Source organism: Macrobrachium nipponense, chromosome 1 (assembly GCF_015104395.2).
Source record: "Macrobrachium nipponense isolate FS-2020 chromosome 1, ASM1510439v2, whole genome shotgun sequence".
In the NCBI taxonomy this organism is placed as follows: Eukaryota; Metazoa; Arthropoda; class Malacostraca; order Decapoda; family Palaemonidae; genus Macrobrachium; species Macrobrachium nipponense.
Window position 1 is genome coordinate 126,896,840 of NC_087200.1, and position 26,451 is coordinate 126,923,290.

The 26,451-nt window shown below is 43.7% G+C and overlaps 2 protein-coding genes across 8 annotated transcripts in view; both read left to right on the forward strand.

Moving 5' to 3' along the window:
- LOC135219608 (RING finger protein nhl-1-like) overlaps positions 1–2,007 on the forward strand; it is a 147,042-nt gene extending 145,035 nt beyond the window's left edge. For all 5 annotated transcript variants that reach the window (XM_064256506.1, XM_064256507.1, XM_064256505.1 and 2 more), the window contains one exon: positions 769–2,007. In XM_064256506.1, the coding sequence (XP_064112576.1) occupies positions 769–889 (121 nt within the window). In that variant the 3' untranslated portion in view covers positions 890–2,007. The remainder of the gene's footprint in view (positions 1–768) is intronic.
- Positions 2,008–7,652: 5,645 nt separating this feature from the next.
- Positions 7,653–26,451, forward strand: part of LOC135219611 (armadillo-like helical domain-containing protein 3) — a 166,240-nt gene continuing 147,441 nt past the window's right edge. For 2 of the 3 annotated variants that reach the window (XM_064256515.1, XM_064256517.1), the window contains exon 1: positions 7,653–7,786. The gene's annotated coding sequence lies outside the window, so the exon portion shown is untranslated. Of the gene's footprint in view, positions 7,793–26,451 lie in introns of all 3 variants that reach the window. The other variant, XM_064256516.1, reaches the window with a different exon arrangement.

A 26,451-nucleotide genomic window follows, 5' to 3' on the forward strand; every position in this document is an offset into this window, starting at 1 on the left:
TACTGTGCTAGAGACTATTTATTCATTATTTTGAGTTATGTATGCCCAGTAGTTATTCTTTAGTAAACACTAATTATAAAGCATGATAAAGACAGGGAACTGGGATCCATAACAGTAAATTACAGTTATGGACAGAAACCTTTTTTGGTGTCTAACACACGACTTGACCTTTCTGAGGCATGAGACAACACATCTCAAAAGCTCATGAACCATGTGGTTCCTGCCAGGAATGAGAAGATCGTCCGCAAACGCCACCAAATGTCATTGCGTCATTACTCAAAAGAAACTGAAACATCACTTTTAAGAAGATAATCTCCCACTTACAGACACGTGCAGACACATACATATAAGCCTAATATGTGTACGCAAGGATGTAAAGAAAGAATTTGCAGGTTGTAGCGTAGTATAAAAGGACGTAGGCTTACTGTCCCGTGTGGGTGAATAACACGATGTTTGTGATAGCAGTTAAAAATAAATAAAAAAACTGCAAAAGACATCCTTTGATCCTGAAAAACAACTGTTTCGAACCACACCCGGTTTCTCTTCAGGTGACATAAAAACAAGAAAGCTTTTTTTTTTTTTTTTACGTTAAACTGAAGAGAAGCCTAGTGTCGCTCGAAACTGATATGTTTGCAGGACTAAAGGATGTTTTAGAACCTTTTTTCTTTATTTATTTGACCAGGCACCTTCCCTATAGACTCTCACATAAGACTGACCCAGTTGCGTCGTGAAATCTATTCCATAATCTAAATGACGATCTTTCCACAGGTTTCTGGGCAGCAGAGGCAACAATCACGGTGAATTTGGGTGGGTGTCTGGCGTCGCTCTGTCGAAGTCCTTCGACGTCGTCGTCACCGATTTCAAGAACAACCTGGTGGCTGTCTTCTGAGGGGAACCAGTCGCGTTTTCGTTAGACTTTGATTTGGAAGCGGTTGTTGATAATTTCCGCCTCGTTTTTTGAGTTATAGATAATGATTGCTTAGTTTGAGTGTGTTCCCAGTATGTTGACAAAGAAATTGTGATAAAATTTTAATTTGGTTGTCAGTACTGAATTTTACCCCAAGAAACGAGGTAGAACTTGCAGTCAAACAAAACTTGATTAAATGTATACTGTCCGCGAGATTCAGTTGATTAATGGTATCCTAAAATATTCCATTGTTTTGATCGATATAAAATCAAACTATTTTGCTAAAGATTGCAATCAAGGTATATAGTCTCTATAAGCCTTGATTGCAATGATATCAGAATCTTCACCCGTGTAATATTGTATATCCTGACAAGTGTTCAAGGCAAAGAACTCATTAGAATAGGAGTAGGAGTATTAGGTCCTTAAAAATGTTGGTTCCTACTGACATTTATTTCATGAAGTATTTGCTTTATGTTAAAGTTAGTGCTATGATTTATTTGTTTTGTCAGCCTTCTTTTCATAAATTCGGCAGCTCTCCATTGTCCTCTCCTTTTACTTAAATAATCCGTGTCTTGTTTCTTCTCTGTGTCCCACTCGACAAAAAGATCTCCCTATCGTATTTTCATTATTTGTCTTCCGTTCACAACAATTGACCTTTTGTGTGGTAATGATGTAACAATGGATGTGTTGTATACTTATGTGTTTTTGTATTTATGTATTACACATTTATAACGGTATCTATCTCAGTCACTCATTCAGTGGATTGTATGATTGTTGTTGCTAGTAATGATTATATTAAAAGAAATCTTATGCAAATCTACCTGTCAGTTTTTGCAAGGTAGAGACATTTATTTCCAAGACAAAAACCGTGTTGAAATTTTAGAGTTTTATCATTTAATTTTGAGCATGTATCACATGTATTAGAAATTGAGCGGTGCTCTAAAAATTGATATGTGTTCTCTTGATTGAATGAATGATTTTTTTTAATCCTGGATGATTGTGATGTACCCTGTGATAATCTGTTGTAATAAACCAAGATATGGCTTCCTTTTTGACACTTGGCGGCATTGCTGTAAATAAAATGTTGGTTTTAAAATCGCTGCGTTGTATTTTTCCTGCCTCCTTCCTTGAGTCCTCGGTTGTCTGTGAAGGCCAGTTGACACTATGACTTCTACACTACGTGATTGCTGCGACCGGCAGCAGTATCTTCCTGAGAGTCACGATGAGCAGTGTCGAGGAAGAATTTGCCTGTGCTGCCGTTGTTGTAGCACAAATTTATGATCAAATGCATAATTGTGTTAAGAAAAGTAAAGGGACAAACGATTGGCTTCGACAGCGAAGGAACAAAGGATGTTACGGAAGTATCTTCAGCGAGCTCTCTGAAGAACGGCCTATTTTCAAAAAATACCTGAGAATATCCCATATCCCACAGACACAGATAATGCTGATAAGCATATATGAGAAAACGAACTTCCTCTCGTTTCCACTCCATGTTACTAGTGAGTAATCGTCGCCGGAGTGAGTCTGGGTGGTACCTGCAGGCTTCAGCCATCAAGTTCGGTTTGAAGCTTATTGCGTTGGGTGGTGCCCTCATACGTCTTGTGGAGCACTCAAGAGGGCGGGGCTAACAATAATTTGGGAGGAGTTGATGATGAGTCTGAGGCGTGAAGCGCGCTCTGAAGCAAAGTGTAAACTGGCCCTTATACGCGACTTCCTGTCGGTTACCTCGAGGCCCTGTTTTCAGACTCCTTGAGTAAGTAGCATTAGTTGTTCAAAGATGAAACAGGGCATGGTGCATTTTGTCCCGGAACTAAAAAAGAAGAAAAATAGGAAGCAAGTCATACATAAATGAGCCATGATTGATAACATCGCACTATGATGCTCCGCCACTGAAGAAAATCTAAAATTCACTCGCCAGACCTGGACTGTAGCAATGCCCTCTTGGCATTGACTGTAGACGCAAGAAGGATTGCCATTGGGATTATGCTAAGAAGAAGAAGAAGAGTTAGTAGTTCGAAACTGAATGGAAACTATCAAATCACTTTCAGTAATGAGAATCAAAGGTGAGAAACAGGAAATCAGATTCCGAATTGCATTACCAGAAGTTACAAGACATGTTTAGTGAGCACAAACGGTCTTCATCAGAGGAAAACATGACTGACAAGTGCTCTTAGTTCCGAGAAAAATGTCTCATCACTTTTTCATGTGCAATTTCTAAAACAATTAAAATGTTCAGAATGCATAATGAGTAAGTAGATTTAATATGTTGCCGTTTTTCCTCTGAAAGTATCACTTCATTCTTTCATTAGCAAGTTCTGCGTTGGACGAGTAGTTTTCGCGCTCTAAAGGCAACAGTGATCCCTTAAACAATTTACCAGTATTGCAAAAAATCAGACTAATTTCACCAAAACAGGTGTGAGGTAATTTTATATGTAATGAAATTAATTAAAGGGCATCATTCTATCAACAACTTAAAAAGTTTAAGTATTTCCCGGTTTTCAGAAGTCTAAGTACTTCCCTGGTTCTAACTCACTTCAAGTAAATTGAAGGAAAACAGCTCAATTACCACTCTATGTTTCTACCTAAGCAAATCATATTTATACTGGTGAAAAAGAAAACACTTATAAAAATTAAAAATACAAAAATTTACTGTTAAACTCAAAATTTATAAGTGAAATTCATCATATCTGAGAAAATTACGGTTACTTGAAAACAAAGTAAAGCTTAATCAATTCTTGAATTAATTAAGTAAAATCAAATCATAATTAATTTATCACAAAATTCAAGAAAATTAATTCAATCGAAATTCAAAAGTGTTAGGCAATAATTAAAGTTTGGAAATTAATTCACAAGTGCTAAACAACAACAAAACTTGAAACGAATTCTAGGTAAATGCAAATTAATTCACAAGTGTTAAATTCAATTAAATGTGCAACGATTAATTAATGAAAACAACTAAGTTAATTAAATTGTGAATGCAAATGAAAACACATCACAGAAAAATGTGAAAAATACCAAAATTGTAAAAAGTACTAATCTCGCAGAATATAAAACAAAAAATCACTTCATAAGAAAAAAACACAAAACACAAAAATTGCAATGTGTAAAAAATTTTAGAAATTTCACCAAACCATAGTAATATTAGTTGCAACTAATAAATTTCTTTCATTAATTCATTACCTTGGTACCAATTGTCTCTTTCTGCTGCAGCTAGCTCCAAAAATTTTACCACACTATTCACAATATTTCTAAAAAAAAAGAAAATAAAAAGCTCCATTACACAATATTTGTTCAGATTCCAAAAAAAGCACTAAATAATACTAAATAACTCCAAGAATTTCAAAACCTAAAAGTTACGAGTAACCAATGTCTAAGTATAAAATCTTTATGTTACGTAATATCAAGTATGGTGTGAGAGAGAGAGGGAGAGAGAGAGGTCTAAATGCTTTGAGGATCTAAGTCTGAATGAATAACTCTTTTTGTATGGAAGCTGAAAACAGTGGATTTCGCACAAAATGTTTTGGGCATGCGAAAGATGATGCAATCTTTTTAGAGGCTTCTAATATGACGTAACTTTACAGAAAAATCGTGAAATCTTCACATGCTATTCGGCAAAGACATACAAGTATGAAACCAGTCATGTACATTGTATTCTCAACAAAAACTCATAATCGCCTGAAACAGAAGTCCCTAAACAAACGTTTTGACAGGTTTGGAAAACAAAACGGTGACTTCGGGGTCTCTTATCTCTGTCTGATGGGATTGAGATTCGGAACGGAGATGGGTTTCCACCCCGGGAAACCCCTGGGAGCCCGGGGTCACAAAATTTCTACTTCCCCCTCTCCGAAGGGTGAGAAGGGATTCCGTGAAACAGAGCTGGTTCTGCCTGTGAAACGGGCCTGGCCATGCCCGTAGACTTAGTTACTTTACAAATTTCTGTATACATATGACTTATCATTTGGAAAAGAATACTATAGGGTAATATCAATGACATCAAAGAGGGTGGTTTTAGAAGGGGGCTGACAGAGAGAGAAAATGAGAGGGAGAGAAAATGAGAGAAAGTAGACCGGGTGTCAGGGAGAAGATAGAGGAAAAAAGACAGACAGACAGACAGAGAGTTGGTATTACTGAGAAGAAAGAGGGTAAGAGACAGTGATTGTTGAAGAGAGAAAGTGAGAGTATGAGAAAGGAACGAGAGGGAGAGAAAGAGATTATTATCGTATTATATATTATTATATTTATATTATATATATAATATTATATGTATATAATATATAAATATATATATATATATATATACTGAGAGAGAGAATTCGAAAACTAAGCATTTTCCTTCTTACCAGCACCCAAAAATCATTTGTGCAGACTCTTCACTTTTTTTTTTCTCAAACTTTAGCGCCTGGCATTCGCTTAAGTTTCTGTTCTATCTGTTTTCCTCTATCTTTTCATAAATGATTGAATACCTAAAGGTTCCATAACCTTGCAATGTTGCACAAGTCTTGCAATTTAAAAAGTCCAGTGGCACTGTCCAAGGAAAAATACGTACATATTACATTTTACTTTGGAAATTGCACCTAAAAAAGTGATCAGCCATTATCTGGGACCGGGCCTTATCAGCCATGGTATCATATGTGTTTTACATGGTTACAGAAGCCACTCTTACCCTGCTCATACATATGACACATATTGTATGGCTGTTTTCGTTACCATGTAGTACAAGCATTCTACTGTTCACTTGTGCTGTTCTTGAACGTTTTATATGCGCTTCTATTTTATTTAACAATGTTTTTCCATATTGAAAGCTTTTATATTGGTGAAACTGTGAAAACAATGGAAAACAGAATAGAACAGCAGCACCAAAGATGTGTCAGTGACACCTGTCCCATGTAAAGAGGAACTAAGTGGTGCACAGGCCAGGCTGATTATGTACTCTTCAAATTATGTACCTGATTATGTACTCTTCAAAACCGACCCAGACCAGTACCAAACAGGCAAACAGGCTTGTTCATGATGGTCTGGGATCCAGTCACTAGCATGTCTTATGATCCACTAAGAAATTGACTTTTTCTGAAGTCCAGGGAAGTGTGGACTCTTCCAGCTCTTATAAAAAGCATTGACATAAGTTCGGTCAGGGTCTGCTTTCCCATTCCTAGAATGACGGGTGGGTCACTGGGAATTGCCAGGGTCACACTTGAGGGACTTCATGAACATGAGCGAACTCATGCAACTGACAAGTCTCGTGATACTGACCCACCTGCACATTTTAAGAATCCTTATCCTGTGAGCAGGTACTGGAATTGCCATCACTTTCGGTGGAAAATGATGCCTGGGAGAAGCCTTTTCAATCTTCTTGCAGAGAGTTGCCTTCCAGGTCTTCTACCTGTGCTTCCACCAATATAGAGATTAGGGAAGCAAGGAGGAAGGAAGAGAGCAAAGTTCAGCGGTGCTTCTTAGGTCTCCTAAGATCATGGGTTTCTCAAACCTCTCCTATATCCATCGAGGACAAACCTGATCAGAGTAACAATGGCAGAAGTATTGGGAATTACCGAGACTGGTAGGTATAAAAAAGGAACTCACGGTCAAAGCCAAGTGGATCGCTGTTTGGTCTACACATAACCTCCTTAGACTGAGCAAGGGAAGACGAGAGAGCTTGAAAACACCATCCCAGTGGCATTAGTGGAGTCAAGACCAGAGCAGAATAGGGAAGAGAAGGCCAAATAGGTTGTCTTACCCTCCAAAGACTGATGGTAGCATCGTTTAGTCCTTCCTCATACGGAATACATGAAGCTGAACCCACTTCTTCGTGCCCTGAATATCTAAAACTGCGTTCTAAAAATAAATAAATAAATAAATAAATAAATAAATAAATAACCAAAGCAAAAACCAATGTCCAATAAGAAAGGAAGCGCTCAGTCAAGGAAATATTTAGGAAAAAAAAATAGTTCAGCAAATGCCAAGATAAACAAAGCGATCAAAGCGCAGGACGTCAGATCAACAAGATAGCCAAAGGGAAAAAAATTGTTTACCAAATGGGTGGATGGCTCCGCTTAACCCCCCTTCACCCCTATAACAATGTTTAACTGCCTTGTTACCAGGCTTCAAGGACAAACCAACTTTTGCTGAATATGTATCCATATGAAAAACTGAAAGTTGGTACAATTAGTAGCCAAAAAAATGGTTTAACGCTTTCAAAATCCGTTTTTTTCTTTTTTTTGCTGGTGCGTATGCCAGTGTATTGCACCAACAAAAGTAACACAACAATTATAATAGTTCCCTATCGAGTCATATCGATGGCCTATTTTTTTTTAACTGTCGAGGTAATTCCACGTCAAAATCCTGAGGAAAATAAGAATAGGAATAATATGAGCTGTATGTGAAAACGAAAACTATTACATTTAATTAATATCTATGGTTAATCCATTCTGCAGTTTTGACATTCCTTCTGCTAAGGGCTTTTTTTTTTAGTATAGTATTTACATTTTTATAATTGAAAGTTAAATTTTGCACAAAAACTAAACAAAACTCAATATCACATTTTATATTATGTCACAGTATATGCTTTTAGCTCATTGTATAATTCAGCTTATTCTATAATGTAGTACGTGAAGTGAAGATGCAAAATAATGACGGTGTCGCCTGGCACCAAGTTACCCGGAACGTTTGTGGAAATACGAGCTTAAAATAATAAATCAAATATCCTTTGTACTTTGTGTTTTCAAATAATCACCATTTTAAATATATTATCTTGAGTTCGTATTTTTATCATAATTAGTATGATGATAAACCATAATAAAATTACGTTTGTTATGTTTCTGGTTTTTTTTTACAACAAGTCTAAAATATTTTCAGTTTGTTTACCTACTAGAAGGCTCCGATAAGGTAAGGGTGAGGCCACGTAATTGACTGGTTTGTTTTCAATTGATTTGAATGTCTTGATAGCTCATTGCATTGTGTCATACAAAATATACAATATTTCATCCCTTATATCGTACATTGATTAAAAATATAATTTAGTTAACATCAAAACTGAACGACTGCAGGTCGACGTGAAGTCTCAGCCAGCCCTAGGCTCTCAGTTAGTATACTAGGCTAGTACCTAGTAGGATACCTAGCCTAATACCTACTTACTATAGTAGCTATACGGATAACCCTTCATAGACATAGGTAGCTGAGGTTATAGGCTAGATAAGTGACAGATTAGGTCCATTGTGCAATGTTGCGACTTTTTAGCACTGACTGAGAATCCTGAGCCTTTGGAATACTACTAGTAGTATAGGTAGTACCTAGGTATTAGGCTAGGCTATATTCAGGTCATTTAACTTAGCTAGAGTAGGGAGGTCATTCGTTTAAGGCGTAGCCTAGGCCTCAACAAATCTGCCTTACTTAAGCAATGGTAAGGGTTAATCCAAGTTCCTATAGGGTCGTCCGATATTTCCTATTGCATTTCTGTTGGTAATTCTAGGCAATAGCCTAGGTAGCTAACTCTGCACAGACTGCAAGAAACGGTCCCGCAAATACTAAAGCCACTAGGGACTGGGGCGTCAAATGTACTAGCTATTTCATCGTGTTTAGCTATAGGCTACCTAGGTAGGCAGTACCTGCTGGCCCCTGAGGGTTAATTACAGTCTACCCCCCCACAATTACAGTATTCTTAGTAAGCAATCAAAAGTTATTTCTAGCTAGGGTAAAACACCGCATGGTACAGGGGTGGACCATGTACGATCAATGTGTACCATCCCAAAAAAAGTACATTATAACGCATCCTGACACTGGAGATGGGCATCACTCGCGACTTGTTGGTGAGAAACGGAGCTAAAGACCTCTACTCTCCTTTCAAAGTAAGTATTTTCTCCAAAGTTAGAAATTAAGGCCAAATTTTAAGATTTAAACAGAGGGTAGTGAAAAGGGTATCCACGGCAGTCCAAATCTCGCCAAAACGCTTTCAACATTTTTACTTACAACTCGAAATATTTAGAAGATTGACGCCATCTCGATGTTTACTGAGTCGCTTGTGTCGATAAACTTCCCATTTCCTGTGATAAATCCGCACACCACTTGTACCCACAGACGCTGGGGCACTTTCATCACAACAATCGGAACACGGAAACTTACCAGCTTGTTTGTTAGTAAACAACTGATTTGGTAGAAGACGACGACGAAGCGTGCACTTGGATAATTTTTTAAATAAATAGTAAAACATCAATCTTTTACATATTTATGATGATTAATTTGAAAATATTCGTTATTGAAATAGTAACTCGATTCTGACTCAAATTTAAGTGATTATTTTTTGGAATTAAACGTTCGTTTAAGTCCTTTATTATGACGTCATGACATCTTGGCTTTCGTACCTATTGTAAATAGGGTAAAAAACCGCATGGTACAGGGGTGGACCATGTACGATCAATGTGTACAACCCCAAAAAAAGTACATTATAACGCGTCCTGACATCGGAGATGGGCATCAGAAGCGACTTGTTGTTGGTGAGAAACGGAGCTAAAGACCTCTACTCCGGTGTCAGGATGCGTTATAATGTACTTTTCTTGGGGTTGTACACATTGATTGTACATGGTCCACCCCTGTACCATGCGATTTTTTACCCTATAAAATCTTAATTATTTACTTTTTGGATATATGAAGATATTTTACTGCCGGATTATCGCCGTAGTGTGACGCAATCGTTTTCAGCCCCTGGGCCTCTGTTTTCACCATAAGAAATTATGGGGCTGAATTTGCAATGACCAGAAAGTCGTTAAAAGAGGAAAGTTACCATTGAGGGGCATATGTTTTGATTGAGAAAAATACAAATTTATTCAATAGCTAGCTTGTCAAAAATACTTGATTACAAAAAACTTGATTGACATCTAAGCAGCATACCTACTATGGGTTTCAGTGACAGTGCAAGCACGTTTTTGGGCAATACCTATTTCTGTAACGAACACTCGTATCAGAACGAGATTTTGCTATAGTGCATTACACCCAGTGCCGTAATTTATAAGGGTATCGGGAATCACTAATCGTAAAGAATAATGACACTTGTCCTTGTACCAAGAGACAAAAACTCCATTATGCAGAAATGGATACTAAAACGCGTAAAAAGCTCCACCTACTATGACAACTAGAATTCATGGAAGCAGTTTATAATAATGAATTGGTGTGTGTGAAGCCTCCACTAATGTGGCAACGATGATTTTGCCATTCTTAGCATGCAAACATTAAAGGTTACATTTATTTCTGGCATTCAGTTAGTAAAGAAATTCAAAATACTAATATAGACTTAAATCAAATTAAATCAATGAAAAGTGCTAGCAAAAACAAAAAAGCAAAAAAAAAAATATATAATCCACTTATCTGTAGTCGTTCCTCTATGGTTTTCGGCAGCCAGATGTACGACAGGGTTAGAAACATTGGATTGTATCTACTTTAGAAATATCTGTAATTTTTCGGGGTGATTTGGTTGCAAAAAAGGGATAATATACATGAATTAAATTAACATTTTTAAATAACAAAGTAAAGTTGAACTAAATAATGAGTAAAGTAAACAATTTACAGAATAAAACTTTGCAGTTTCGTCGTCTGCTGTTCGTAACTGTGTTTGTGGTGCGCGCACTTAAGAACCAGGAACAGCAACTTGTTTAGTGCAATGTGGAGTGAATTGAGACCAAAATGTGTATAATAACAATCAAATAAGCACTGTGGAGTTTCAGTTGTGATGGCAGTAAGGATAAAAACCACCGATTACAAGGTCAAAATGAATTTAGTTCAAACCATGACCCCGGGAATAAAAAGTTTCATACTTTCAGTAATATAGGCAACAAAATGTTTTATTGTGCTGGTTACAACTGCAATCTTGAGTAAGATCAATAAACGTTACATATATACGCTAACATTGTTCAAATGAGTGCTGGGAAAGATGGTGGTCGTCACTGACCAGAACCTGTAAGATCCACACGGTAGCCGCCATACGTATTGGATTTCAAAACTGCCTTGAAAACATATTTTACGAAGAGCGTCACCTGCTTATTATAGTTCGTATGGGGCTTTCATATATCACATTATGTTGACGAAACTTCAATCTTTTGAATGGTATGCTTGGAGTTGTAATTGTATTTTTGTTTCACCATTTAAATATCGAGTGAATAAGACCTGTCCACCGTGATAGGGTTGGTAGTCGCTGGTGTTTCCCCCTATATAGGCTATAAGCATTCCGTGGCGAGCTAGACTACGGCAATTGACGTTTTCCTGTTATTTTACTTGCTGTACAAGATTTGAGAGTGATTTCAAAGGTATAAATTACCTACAGTCGGTCGAATAAATATTACTTTAAATTCTTGTTCAGGAGGTGAAACTGCATAGAAAAATGGAAACTGCCATAGTCGTCTAGCTCACCGCGGAATAGTTATATAGATCTACCCCAAGCTTTTTTATGGATTAGTTTGCCCTATAGCTTTAGAAGCAGGTGAACTGTGACATGGTTTCAATTTCTACCCTACCCAAAATTTAACAAATCAACCTTGGGTAACTGACAGCATTGACTAGATTTAGATAATGTTTAGAGGCACCTAAAACACTTTTTACCATTATACCATTTAGCCTAGATTGCTCCTGGGGGGTGTAGTGCCATCAGTGCATCTCATGCAGTGCCCCTCTATAGGCCTATAGGCATTACTTAGGTTTTCTGCAGAGTCCCTTTGGCCCCTCACTTAAATCCTTTTCATTCCATTTACTCTACCTCCATTTGTAGGTATTCTCTTTCTTCCATCTTACTTCCACCCTCTCCTAACATTTGTTTCATAGTGCAGCAGGAAGGTACGATGGCACTTCTCGGTAAAGCGCTTGAATTATGCCCTTGTTTTGTAATTTAAGAGAAAGCACTTACTTTGAGAGGAGCTTGGAGGTTTCGGTGTGCTGCCTGGACAGGCCACAACTCTTGACTGATGCTCATAGCAGCAAATTTGAAGTACTTTTTGGGAAGATGGCAACGTTCCGGGACCAGTGGCCACTATGTCGCCGCTCAGTCATTTACCCTGTGGGTCCCAGAGCGTGGCCTTTCGCCCGAATTTGATATTTCATTCCACTGGGGCCCAGTGCTCATGTAGTAGCTAGGTATAGCCTAGGCCAAAGGTCAGTAGGTTACAGCTTAGATCTTGGTCTGGGAACAAGCAAGATCAGTTTGCCCATCCTAGTCTGTTACTTAAACAGAACCCCCTTTATTAGGCTACTAACTTATCCACTTATCCATTCACAGTTTAGGGGTACTTTAACCACTAAAGTGATGAGTTATTTTGAAAAATATAATAATGTGCTTTTGGAGTCTTCACCATATATTGGGTATCAATTGGAAAAGAAATCATTGTAGCGTACTATGATATATTTCTGTTGATTGTTTGTGGAAACTCCCAGAATGTTCTTTCTTGCGTTTCAGGTGAAGCAGCATTGATATATTTATATATGGAAAGTGTTTGATGCTAACTGATAGAACAGCTTTTCTCCAGTTTCCTGAGTAGGTTACAAGATACTGGTTTAAATATTGACAAGTTACAAGGCCTGTTATGAGTGATATTGTAGTTTATGGTTACCCAGTTTTTTACTGGCACCAGGCCTAAGCATCACAAGATAAGTAATTATAATTATACCTGTTTTAGACTTTTAGATAATTTTTGGATACTGTATGGAACGTCAAAGATTAATTGCTAGATTGAGATCAACAGTATTTGTTCATAGGGGGCATTGTCTGAGTAAGCCAAAACTCATGACTTGAGTGTATTCTGGTCATTTGTTCCTACACGATATACAAACCCTCGGTCCTTTACAGAAGGGATTACTTTTGGCGTAGCTGGAATTACGGCTATTAAATTCTTGAACAAAGTGGTTAGGCAGTAACTACCGTGTGGCAGGGGGGATAGTTTAGCCTGCCCGAATGTAAACACACCACTTTGCTTTCAGCCGTCTTCTGATGAAGACGTGTGTTTGTGAGCTCTTGCTGACTGGTTGTTGATCATTTTTCCTGGTGGGATCTTTCTGGTTTATATTTGTTTTTTAAATAAATATGTATACTATATGGTGTTTGATATTAATATTAAATTCAATTAATATACAAACCCACTTTTTGTGATAACCTATATAGCTGCCTTTCTACTTTGTGTTAAGAGTCGGCGGCAAAGGTATACCAACATAATATTTATGTAATTTCTTTCGCCCTTTAACTTGAGGACAAGATATGTATGTAACGTGAGGACGAGACATGTATTTAACGTGAGTGATATTGATCCTGTAACGAGACATATTCATCCGAAAATTACGCTTACGCTTGGGAATCACCGAGGGGAACTTCAGAGGTTTGTCCTTGTTTTGTTTTTATGGTAATTTCTCTTCTCCTTCATCCTTTCACTTACTATCGGATGAAAGTAGAAGAGGGGCCGTGTGGTGTTGGTGTTTGGGGGATCTCCTCTCACTTCGGAGGGCGGTGCCTTGGATGCGAGAGGACTATCCTTATTACTTTAATCATTTTTCTTTATTTTACAGACTAACAGTGGTGATTGTGTTTACAGCAGTATTGGTTGGATAACTCTTCGTATTGGTTATCGTAACCTTGGAATTGTACCTGTGACTCGTAGTATGTTGTGATACCGATCCTCGAGTGTGTGTACTGATCCCCTGCTGTTAATCATATTCATTCACCACTACTACCCTGGAGTTACATCACTGGAAGAAGCTTTTGCTGCTGCCCTGTGATGTTTGTCTATTCCTGATGGTAGAAGTCTGGCAGAATTTGGAGGAATTGAAGAGGAAGAGAGCTCGTCAAATGCCGTCATCCTCCCATTTGAGATCATCATATATTCATGTCTCCACCCCTTCGACTCTTAAGGCTCTTTGCCATAGAAGAGAAGGTGGTCTTCCCCTCTAAGAAGTCTCATCACGGGACTTCTAAGGGTCTGTCTCGCTCCGGTGAGACAGGTGGGTCTTCCGCTGGTCCTCCCGTTCCTCTGGGAACGGGGCCCATCTCACCTTCCTCGGAAGAAGAAGACGGGGACCATGGAGGTACTAGCCACCGCTGGTACCTCCTCTCCTGGCTCCAGAGGTTCCACCTCCGGACTGGGAACCGTCTCTGCCGCGAGCGAGCGAGAGTCACCGAGTGTACGGCTGTGCAGCCAAGGTCCAGACTGCTGAGTATGCTCACCGTCAGGCCCCAGGCATGGAGCGGAAGGATGGTAAGAGTCGCTCAGGTGACTCTCGCCAAACCGCCGATCGCTCGCGCAGCGATCGTCCGGCACCCAGGGTTGACGTGACATTCCCGCGGGACCATCTACACACAGACCGCTGGATGCTGCCCATCCAGTCCTCTTGAGAGGTTTTGGCCTTGATGAAGACTTGGACGAGTTGGAGGACGGTATCAGCTGTCTCTTGTCAGGTGCATGCACCGACCGACCAGTCTCAGTGGTGGCAGACGCTTCGCCTGCCATGTGAGAGTTTCGTAACCCTCCTCGAGGATGTGTTCTCTCCACAGCTGCTCCATCAAGTCCTCCTTCCCAGGTTGCGCTGGGGCCTGCTGCCTCAGCAGCCGCCTCAGCCCCTTTCTGGATGGGAGAACCTTCTGCTGTCCCGAGGAAGTACAGTAGGCCTATCATTTACTATCAGATATAGGTAGCTCATAGTGTTTCATCTGAATCACACAGAATACTATGTGTGATTTGAAAAGCCACTTATATTTTTGAGGCCAGATCCATGTGTTTGGAGTCTCAAATATTTTTTGTGATGTATGAAACTTATTGTTGCTGGGAGACCACTAAAGATAATTTGTTGAAGTCAATATAGGCTAATTATTTGTTAGGTGATTGCTGTATTATTTTGGAAATATGAAATTTTATAATTTAAAGATGGAATTACCATATAAATAAAAATAGTTTACTTAAGCCATATATTTTAGCACTTGACATTGTTCTTATCTGTGCCCGAAGCAGTATCTGCGCTTATGCCCTGCATAACAGTTCTTTTGCTTTGATGTTGCATATGCATATGCACATTCCATGTTTGTTTGTACATACTGCTTGTGCCCGTCTGCTACATGTACTATTCGTGCACTGCTTGTGCTCAACACTTGGCAAACTCAGATATTTTTGTACATGAAAACTTACCCAGCAGATATATACTTAGCTATAGACTCGGTCGTCCCGACAGAATTTCAAAACTCGCGGCACACGCGACAGGTAGGTCAGGTGATCCACCATTCCCGCCGCTGGGTGGCGGGGTCTGGAACCATTCCCGTTTTCTAAACCATAATTTCTCTGTCGGTTGAACGGACAACACCTATTGTTCGTTCCTCCATCTTGGATTTCAACTCGTTTGCCGAGAATTTGGATTGGTTTTTTGGTGACGTATTCTGTTTTTTCTCTGGCTTGGCATACGCTTATTGTGGACTGTTTTTCGACTTTGGTTTTGACTACTCTTTCACGATGTCTGACACTAAGGCTTCACCTATGTTTAAAGTTTGTAGTAGGGAAGGTTGCAAGGTTAGGCTGCCGAAATCGGCAGTAGATCCTCATAGTGTTTGCGCTAAATGCAGAGAGAATGAGTGTTCTTTTAATAACACCTGTATTGAGTGCAAGAACCTAACAGAGCTTGAATGGAAGGAGTTATCTTCATATGTTAGGAAGCTTGAGAGAGATAGAGTAAGGAAGGCTTCAGCTAGGTCATCTAGTAGATCTTGTTCTCTAGAACAAGAAGTTGTTAACTCTCCTACTAACGATTTTCCCTTAGCCTCAGCTGCTTCTCCCTGTTCTGAATCCAAAGATTCTTCTTCAGAGAGGGAAAATGTAAAAGCTTCCATCAAGAAACTTCAAGCTCAGTTACGAGCTCTAAATGAAGGTAAGAGTGGTGATAGTGACTTGTGCAGTGTCCCCAGTGCAGTGGAGGGGGCGTCTGACCGGTTCCTCATTGCTCCTAGGCCTAGACCGCTTCCAAACTCCCAGGACCAGGGGAGGAGGAATGTCGAGAGCCACAGGGAGGATGCAGAACATCCCCAACGGTCAGGCGTCCCTTCGGCAGATCCTGTTGTAAAGTCCCAGGCTGCCTCAGATTGCCGCAGAAAAGGCGTCCTAAGGGAGTGTTTTTCGGCCTCAGACTCTTCCTCTCCTAAACGAGGATGGAGTTCGGCCTCTCTTTCGCGCCCTTTGAAGAGAGCCTGGAAGGCGCCTAAAGGAGACGCGGCTGATTCCAGCCCAGAGCGTTTTCCCGAGAATTGGCCCTCGGTGCCTTAGAAGACGAGACAAGAGGAGCCCTCTCTTCAGGATCCTATGAAGAAGTTTTTGATAAATCTGCAAGAGCAGTTAGCCTCTTTAGTAGGCTCCTTCGCTAAGGATTCGACAAGGAGGAAAGATGTTTCGCTCCCTGTTAAGAGTTCCGCTAAGCGCCCCTCTTCGTATAGGAGAGAACCCTCACAGTCTCCAGGGCGTTTATCGCCTTCGTCGAGAGACTTGTCCGACAGGAGTTGTTCTCCTGAGAGAAGAGTCCTGTCGCCCTATAGGCTTTTTTCTCCAAAGCGCCCTATGATGGGTAAGGCTTTGAATCCTGGTAGACAGGAAGAATGTAGCCTCTCTCCTATGAGACGCCGTGAATCGAGCAGAAGTCTCGATCGGTTTAGGTTCAAGGAACCTGAAGAGAAACTAAACCGATTTAGATATCAGGATCCTTTGGGACTACAGGACCAGGAGCCAGGCAGGCGCAAAGAGGCAGCGAGATGCAAGAAAGGGCGTCAAGAGCCTCTCAAACCACAGGATTCAGGACGTCAGGAGTCTGCTAGAAGGCAGGAATCAGGACGCCATGAGTCAGGACGCCAGGAGTCAGGGCGCCAGGAGTCAGGACGCCATGAGTCAGGGCGCCAGGAGTCAGGGCGCCAGGAGTCAGGACGCCAGGAGTCAGGACGCCAGGAGTATGTTAGGCGTCAAGAGTTAGGGCGCCAGGAGCCTGTTAAGCGTCAGGAATCAGGGCGCAGGGATCCATTCAAGCGCCGCGAGTCTGGCGAACCGCAAGGGCCTAGACAACAAGAGTCTAGTAGGCGCAAGAGTGTTTCGGACCGACAGGAGCCTTATTCTTCGTATAGAAGTTCGAACGTTCAGCGCTCCCCTTCTTCTGGAAAGGAGTTTCTTCTCTCGGGAAGAGCCCGATCACTCCCAAACGGTCTCCTTCAGTGGATCCGTTGGAACAAGTATCGGAAGAGGAAGAGCCCGTAGATGTAGCAGTTTCTGACTACAAGAGGCTCTCTCTTTTGCTTCTCAAGGAGTTCGGAGACTCCCTTCATCCTGCTGACCCTCCTTCACCAGGATCTTTGATGTCGAGCACAAAAGCTCACAAGTCGTCTTCCTTCGTCAAGATGCGCCCTGCTCTTTGTATGAAAAAGGCCTTAAAGACCTTTTCAGAGTGGTTGACTTCTAGAAGGGAAGCGGGCAAAACAGTTTTTTCCTGCCCTCCTTCCAAGTTAACAGGTAAACCAGGAAGGTGGTACGAGACCAAGGAACCGATGGGGTTAGGCCTCCCTTCATCCGCAGACGCGGATTTCGCATCTTTAGTGGACTCTTCCAGGAGGAAGTCTTTGCTTTCTGCTAAAGCAACATGGGGCATGTGTGAGCTTGACCACCTTCTAAAGGGCCTCTTTAAGACCCTGAAGTTTTCAACTCATGGACTGGGTTTTGGGAGCGTTAGCTAAGAGAGCTCAGGACACTGACTTTGTCTCCATGGAGGAACTTTCAAGCGTCCTGGCTTGCTTGGACAGAGCGGTTATGGACGGTTCCGTAGAAGTTGCCTCACTTTTCGGAACGGGAGTCTTAAAGAAGAGATCGGTCTTTAGCTCTTTTCTAGCAAGAGCCGTATCACCCTTACAAAGAACATCTCTTCTTTTTGCACCTTTGTCCCCTCATCTGTTTCCACAGGAGACTGTTAAAGAGGTTGCTAAATCTCTTACGGAGAAGGCAACTCAGGATCTCCTCACTCACTCAGCCAAGAAGTTTAGGCCGGCCGTGCCTATCGAGAAAAAAGAGAGACCCTCTTTTGTACAGCCCTTTCGAGGTGCCTCCTCTTCTAGGACCTCTCTTAGAGGTCGCAGACCAGATAGAAGGAGTAGACCATCTAGAAGGTCCTTCGGGAAGTCTAGATGAGCAGGGAGTCCTCCAGACAAAAGTAGGCGCCAGACTACTCCACTTTGCAAAGGTCTGGGCGCAGAAGGGAGTGGACTCTTGGTCCCTCTTGATCCTGAAAAAAGGATACTTGATCCCCTTCAGGGAAAATCCTCCCTTGACGACAACTCCAAGGGAGTTGACTGCAAGATACTCAGATCCGGTCCGAAAGCTTGCTATTTTGCAGGCAGTGGAACAGATGATTTCCAAGGAAGCGGTAGAACTGGTTCAAGATCTCCAGTCTCCAGGATTTTACAATCGGCTGTTCCTGGTACCGAAAGCATCGGGGGATGGAGACCGGGTTCTAGACGTCAGTGCCCTGAATAATCTTTGTTTTGAAGAAGAAATTTTCGATGGAGACGTCTTCCTCTGTTCTGTCTGCTCTTCGTCCAGGGGACTGGATGGTGTCCCTGGACCTTCAGGATGCGTATTTCCATGTGCCAATTCATCCAGCAGCAAGGAAATATCTGAGATTCATGTTCCAAGGGAAAGTATTCCAGTTCCGAGTGATGTGTTTCGGACTTTCGACTGCCCCTCAAGTCTTCACGGACATCATGAAGAACGTAGCTTATTGGCTACATCTGGAAGGGATCAGGATCTCTTTATATCTGGACGATTGGCTAATAAGAGCCCAATCGGAGAAAAAATGTCTGGAGGACCTTTTATTTACTCTAAAATTTGACAAAGTCCCTAGGACTTTTAGTCAATCGCGAGAAATCCATGCTGACTCCCCAGCAAAGTATTGTCTATCTGGGGATTCAGATGGATTCTCGGGATTTTCTAGCGTATCCTTCGCAGGAAAGGAGAGAACGCTGCTTAGAAAAGGTGGCAGTCTTCTTAAGGAAAGAACATTGTTCCGCGAGGGAATGGATGAGCTTACTGGGGACCCTCTCCTCGATGGAACAGTTCGTTTCCTTAGGAAGACTACACCTACGACCCCTTCAATTTTATCTGAAGGAGAGATGGGATTGGAAGTCCAACAATCTGGGAGAAACCTTTCCAATCTCGAAAGGGATCAAGGAGAATATCCGCTGGTGGTTAGATCCACAGAAACTAAGCAAGGGAATCTCCCTTCACTTACAGAACCCTCGCCTAGCGTTATTTGCAGACGCCTCAGATTCGGGGTGGGGAGTGACTCTAGGTTCAGAAGTGTCAGGCACTTGGGAAGGAGAACAAGTGTCCTGGCACATAAACAAAAAAGAACTAACAGCCATTCATCTAGCCTTAGTTCATTTCGAGGAACAGGTCTCAGGTCTGGGGATTCAAATTCACTCGACAACACACGCCCTCGCTTATATAAAGAAACAAGGGGGGACGCACCTTCCTTTTCCCTGTACGAATCAGCAAAGGATCTGCTGATTTGGGCTCAGGAAAGGAAGATCTCTCTTCTCACAAGGTTTGTGCAGGGAGAGAGAAATGTCCGGGCAGATCTGTTGAGCAGAAAAGAACAAGTCCTACCCACGGAATGGACTCTCAATCCTCAGATTTGCCAGCAACTATGGCATCTGTGGGGAAGGCCCAATATAGACCTGTTCGCGACCAACAGGAATCACAGATTAGAGAATATTGCTCCTCCCGATCTCGGATCCACAAAGCAGTAGCAGTAGACAGCTTTCTGCTAGATTGGACGGGCTTGGACACATACGCCTTCCCTCCTTTCAAGATAGTAGGGGAAGTATTGATGGAAGTTCGCTTGCTCGGAAGGAACAAGAATGACCCTCATCGCTCCCTTCTGGCCAGCTCTCGATTGGTTCACAGAGGTGCTGGAGTGGTTAGTAGATTTTCCAAGATCGCTTCCACTGAGGAACGATCTTCTCAAACAACCCCACTTCGACAGGTTTCACAAAAACCTCCCCGCTCTAAGTCTGACCGCCTTCAGACTGTCGAAGGACTTGTCAGAGCAAGGGGCTTTTCACGAGAAGTGGCGAAGGCTATTGCAAGAGCCAGAAGAGTCTCCACCTCTAAAGTATATCAGTCGAAGTGGGAGTTGTTTAGAAGATGGTGTAAGGGGAAGAAAATATCCTCTTCCAGTACCTCTGTAACTGAAATCGCAGATTTTCTCTATATTTAAGAAAAGACTGTAACCTGGCAGTATCAACAGTGAAAGGTTACAGAAGTATGCTGGCCTCAGTCTTTCAACATAGAGGAATAGATCTGACCAATAATAAAGATCTCCATGACCTTATAAGGTCTTTCGAAACCACGAAAGACCATATAGTCAAGAAACCTAGCTGGAACTTGGATGTGGTCCTCAAGTTCCTAATGTCGGAAAAATTCGTACCGTCTCACGCAGCTTCTTTTAGAGACTTAACTAGAAAGTCCTTATTCCTCTTTGCGTTAGCAACAGCTAAGAGAATTAGCGAGTTGCAAGCTTTGGAAGGTAAAGTGGGTTTTTAAGAAGGATCAGCAATTTGCCTCCTTTTAAACCATTTTTTCTAGCAAAGAATGAAAATCCCTCAAAGCCTTGGCCAAGAAGCTTTGAGATAAGAGGACTATCTTCATTAACAGGAAGAGAACTAGAGAGGACTTTGTGTCCAGTCAGGGCACTCAAGTTCTACCTGGAGAAGAAAAAGTTGTTAGGAGGGTCAGAAGAAAGTCTTTGGTGCTCTGTAAGAGATCCGAAAAGATCGATTTCTAGGAATGCCCTTACATTCTTCATAAAGGATGTAATAAGGGAAGCTCACCTTAAGTGCGATGAAGAGCACCTCAAGGTTCTCAGAGTAAGAGCGCATGAAGTGAGAGCCATAGCTACGTCAATGGCATTTCACAAAACATGGTCTCTGCAGGCACTTATAGAGTCTACGTTTTGGAGATGTAATTCTGTGTTTGCCTCGAATTACCTAAGAGACGTAAAAATTTCGTACGAAAAGTGCTTTGCTCTGGGAGCGTATGTTTCGGCGAATTCAGTGCTGGGAGAAGGGGCTGAGGCTAATCCTTCGTAATTTTCTTTAGTGTTTAAATTATCTTTTATTGGTGGTTGTTTTTATTGGTTAATTGTCAGAGGGAATAGGGAACCCTCTTGCAATTCATAGTTGTTCCGATACGTAATACAAACCATCGGTCCTTTAACAATAGGAAGTAGCTAGCGGCAGCTGGAACGGTCGTAAGCTTCGAACAGGGGAGAACGGTAGTTAACTGCTTGTCCGACAGTCGCGCGCCGCGCGACTGGAGGTAAACAAATCACTTTTGCTTTCGGCCGCGGGGGGTGAAGGACGTGTTCGTCATCGCTCTCTGCCCGCTTCATCGTCGTATGCTTTGTTTATATTGTGTTTTCTACTAATGGTTTGTTTGACTTGAAAAATGAAACTGTAAGTACACTGTTTTCATTTTCATTACTTAATTATGAACCCTTGAATTATGTCTCGGTGCCGAGGCGGGCGCGCTCGCGCCGAGTCATGTATTTGGGCGAAGGGTGTAATTGAAAAATGTAAGTACTTTTTTCATTATATTTTTGCCCTGTGCGTTCGTTACCGAGAGTGTGAGCGCTCGGCACGAACTTTTAATTTTGTGTAATAGAATGCAATGAAAGTGGATTCGCAATTGCAATATTCTTTTCATTTTCATTTATTGATGCATGAAATTTAATCTGGATCAATTTTCGTTCTTACCCGGGAATTGATCCTTACGATTTTATGTGAAATGAAATCGCAAGTGCAGTATTCTGTTTCATTTTCATATATTTTATGATAGCATCATATTATTAGATCAAGTTTTCCGTTCTTACCCGGGAATTGATCTTTTCTCCTTTAAGTTCTATGAAGTGAATCGCAAGGGCAGTATTCTGTTTCATTTTCATATTACTTTCACTGCTGTGCGGGGTGGGGGAAGCGAAGGTCTGCCAGGAAGTCGTCGGAAAGCTCTCCCGCGACTCCCTTGGTAGCCGATTCTTCGTCTTCCTTCCTGCCCCCCGCTCAGCTTCTTCATTGTATTTTGTATTTGGGTCTTCCTTGCGTTCGGGGTGGGGCATGTCTTCCCCCCGTGCGTGAGGGAAACCCCTCTTACTAATCTATCTATGTTACCGCAGGTGCTACATCCGTGGGAGACGACCTTGGATGTAGATGTAGATCCTCACGAGGTTTGTACTCGTTTGTCGGGGAGGGCGAGAGTGCTCCCGCAACGAGCCCTGTGTAACGTGTATGCATTCGTCAGAGGCGCCCGACTGTTGCTTCCGCAGGTTTGCCATCAGCGAGGACGACCTGGAACAGGTGTGGGAGTCGCTGGGACTGCAGGGGTTGATTCAGCGGTTTGGCGGGGTCGGCAGTGGTCACTCATGATACGGTAACCACTACAACAACCACAATCTCGACCCACCAGCATGATAGATGTCACCGCACCTGGTGTACACACCACCATGTCATGTCGGTAACACCCACGGCTGCAATCCAGAACCAATTCCTGCCGTGCTAATCAGGACGGTGCCACCGCCACCTGGGTTCTTTGTATTGCCGACCCCGGACTGCCGCTGCCCAAAGAGTACCCCCCTGGACATGCCGCCAGTGCCGAGGATGACGGTAGCTGCCGACAGGACGCCTGTCTCTCCTGTGGTACCTGCCGTGCCTGCCGTACCTGCTGCTGTCCCAGCCGCTCATTCCCTTTCAGATCAGGTGCCTGCTGCTCATTCACTTTCAGATGTTCCTGCTGTTCCTGGACCTGTTCCTGTTGTTCCTGCTGTTGGTGATGCTGTCACAGTCTCAGGTCTTTCCGGACAGGTGCAGTCGGGCCCTGTTGCTTCGGCAACTGCCCCGGCTCCCTCCTGGATGGAAGACCTGACGTCTGTCCTGCGGAGCCTGGCGAAGAAGTAGAGAAGAAGGTGGTCGTCGTCGTCTTCGTCGTCTTCTTCGTCGTCCGCTGCCTCTCCTTCCCCTTCGACTTCTAAGGCCAAACAGCCGAAGAAGAAGAAGGTTGCCTCCTTCCCCCCTAAGAAGACTCCTTCGGGATCTTCTAATGGGCCCGGCTCGCTCAGGCGAGCTGGGGAGCTCTTCTGCTGGTCCTCCTGTTCCTTCGGGAACGGGGCCCGTCGCTTCTTCTGCAAAGAAGAAAGTCGACGGGGACCAGAGGGCACCAGCCTCGGCTGGTGCGTCCTCAACTGGTGCTAGCGTGTCTGCCGCTAAACCAGGTTCCGTCTCGGCCGCTTCTCGTTCGCGAGAAGCACCGAGTGACGCTCTTCCAAGCCAAGACCGTCCAGCCAAAGTTTTGACGCCCGAGCTCCTGCCGCCGTCAAGACAGCGGCGCGGAGCAGAAGACTGGCGAGAGTCGTGCACACAACTCTCGCCAGGCCAGTGGACGCTCTCGCAGCGATCAACTGGCTGCTCGGGCTAACGTGACGGTCGCTGATCAGCCACGGGTTGAGGCGAGGAATGGAGTCCCCGCGGCCGCCGGTACCAGCCACGGCTGGTACGCAGCGACTTGACGCGGCGAGAGGACGCTGGCCGGTCTCGACGCGACACAGAGCCTAGCAGGTCAACCCGTCCGCCGCTCCCGATGGGACCGGGAGGAGACGGTGACCAGCGGCAGCTCGCCTGACGCTAGAGATCGGTCTCGACGTTCTCAGCCGAGCCAATCGCCCAGGCGAGCGGTAAGGCTAGGCCTGCTGCTCGAGCCGTCACCGCGGGTTGACGATCAGCAGCAGCCCTCCACGCACGCTGGTCCTGCCAGCGAGCGAGGGGGGCGGGGGAGCGTCAAGTCGGCCTCTCCCCATAACGGGTTGAGGCGAGGAAGGGGTCCCCCGCGGCCGTCGGTACCAGCCACGGCTGGTACCAGCGGCTCGACGCGCCGAGAGGACGCTCGCCGGTCTCACCGTGACAGCGAGCCTAGCAGGTCATCTGACGCCGCTCCCATCGGGACCGGGCGGAGACGGTAACCAGCAACAGCTCGTCTGACGCTAGAGATCAGCGTCGACGTTCTCAGCCAAGCCTCTCGCCTCAGGCGAGCGGCAAGGCTAGGCATGCTGCTCGATCGCCACCACGGGTTGTTACGATCGGCAGCAGCCCTCCAAGCACGCTGGTCCTGCCAGCGAGCTGGAGGAGGGAGCGTCAGGTCTGCCTCTCCTGTACCTTCAACCTCCTCGGGCTACGCCGGGAGGAGCGAGGTACCTATGAGTGATCGCGAGAGGTGCGCCGCTCGCGACCCCGCTATGACGCCGTATGGACCAGGCACGGTTCTAGGACCGACCAGGACATACGCGCAATTAGCTGGAGGCGACCGTCAGGGGTCTGCCGCTCTTCCTCCTTCTGAAGGAGGAGTATCTAGGGATCTATCTTGTTGGAGGGACTGGACGGTCCTACTCCGCAAGACGCGGTTACTCCCGAGATACAGAGGAATTTGCAGAAGTCATTAAGCTGATTCGTCAGCATAATGACCCTGCGGAAGGATTGCCGCTCCCACCAGCAGAGCCCACGTCTCTGCTCGAGTCGTTTTGGGGGCCCGAGAGGGAACCCAAACCGACGGTGGGTCTGCCGCGATCGGAGCTTGCCGATTCTGTCTCGAACCAGTGTCTCTCGTCTCCGGACAAGAAGGCTCTCTCAGTTCTGGCCGTCGATCAAGCTACTTCCACCCTCCTCTACTGCGACAGCGGCGTTTTCTACGTGTCTTCGGACACCGTATTTAAATACTACCCTTCGGTCCTCCTGAGAGGTTTCGACCTCGACGAGGACTGGAATGAGTCGGAGGACGGTTCGGCTCTCTCCTGTCAGGTGTCGATCAGCCCCACCCAGACGACGTTTCACAGTGGCGGCAGACCCTTACCTACAGTGAGAGTTCGTAACCCTCCGCGGGAAAACGTTTTCTCCTGACGATACGTTTTCCCGGACTCTGAGAGGCCATCGCCGCAACGGAGATGGCTGCTCCGACTCTTCTCCAACTGCTAGTTCCACTTGGAAGGCGAGCGAGTATTCAATTCCTTCCCCATTCCCTCTCTCCTTACGGCTACGAGGGAAAGGGGAAGGATCCTACAGAGATTTCTTTGTAGGATCCCACGTTCGGGACTGCGCTACCGGGGGGGACCTTCGGGTCCTACCTGACGTAAGCCCCGGTCGTTGAGGAGGAATCCTGCTCCATTCTCGATTTCTACGGGAATCGAGAGGACCACCAGCCGATATCGTTTAACGAATTCGGTGGGGGTTTCGCAGACTGCTTAGAATTCTACGGAATTTCTAGCGCATTCAGAGTGTTTCGAGTTTTTTTACGATCTTCAAACACTTACGCGAGACCACGGTCCAAAGTGAGCGAGACGAGAATCCCGATATGTTACACGATAATCGGGAACCAATCGCTATGCTCGAATGCCTGGAATTTCTAGCATTGAGAAGAAGACTGCTGCTGAAAGAAACTATCTCACAGTAGGCGACCAACCTGGAATAGAGGAGATCGGACGGGAATATCCAGTTTGGCGTGAACTATCGTCTTAGTATTCTGTTCACATTGAAGCTTTCCTTCGAGGAGACTTCTCCTTCACTCTCTTTAATAGAGAACGAAGGTGGTCGATCTCCAATCCTTATTTTGTTTCTTGAAGGAAAGAATTTAGGATGGAGATCGTTTGTTCAGAATCCTACAAATATACTACGTATATTAACCTCGCGACATGATTCTGCTAAGCAGTTGAATTGTCCGAGGGGTAGGCGCATATCCTAGTTATTCTACGGATTGCGACTTAGACGAGAAGTATTCTAATTGAACTGCAACTCGGGGTTGCCTGCAACCTCCCAGGAGTTTTCAGTTTCAATTTTATATACTTAGGGTTTTGTCACGACAACACCATTTCAACTTTTATATTTACCGGAGAGTGGGTGGTGGGATGAAGACATTGAGAAAGTAGTAAAAGATAAGAAGGAGGCAAAGAAAAGATGGGAAGAGTCACAGTCAGTGGAAGACAGAAATAGGTACAGAGAGAAAAACAAGGTGGTGAAAAAGGTGGTAGCCCAAGCTAAAGCAAAGTCGTATGATGATGTGTATAATGAGCTGGGGACAAAGGAAGGATTAAAGAAGATGATCAAGCTATCAAAGGCTAGAAATAAGAGCACCAAAGATATAACACATATCAAACAAATAAAGGATCAAGAGGGTGTAGTGCTTAGGAAAGAGGAAGACATTGTGAAGAGATGGAAAGAATATTTCGAACAGTTGTTAAATGAAGAAAATAATAGACTAATAAGAGAGGATGGGCAAGTGAACATTGGCATGGTAATGTGGTTTTCTAGGCAAGAGGTACTAAATGCACTGAAGAAGATGAAGAATGGGAAGGCAACCGGACCAGACATGATCCCAGTGGAGGCATGGAAAGCATTAGGAGATGAAGGAGTGGATATACTGTACGATCTTATGATAAAGATCCTTGAACAGGAAAAGATACCAAATGAGTGGCGTGGGAGTATATTGATA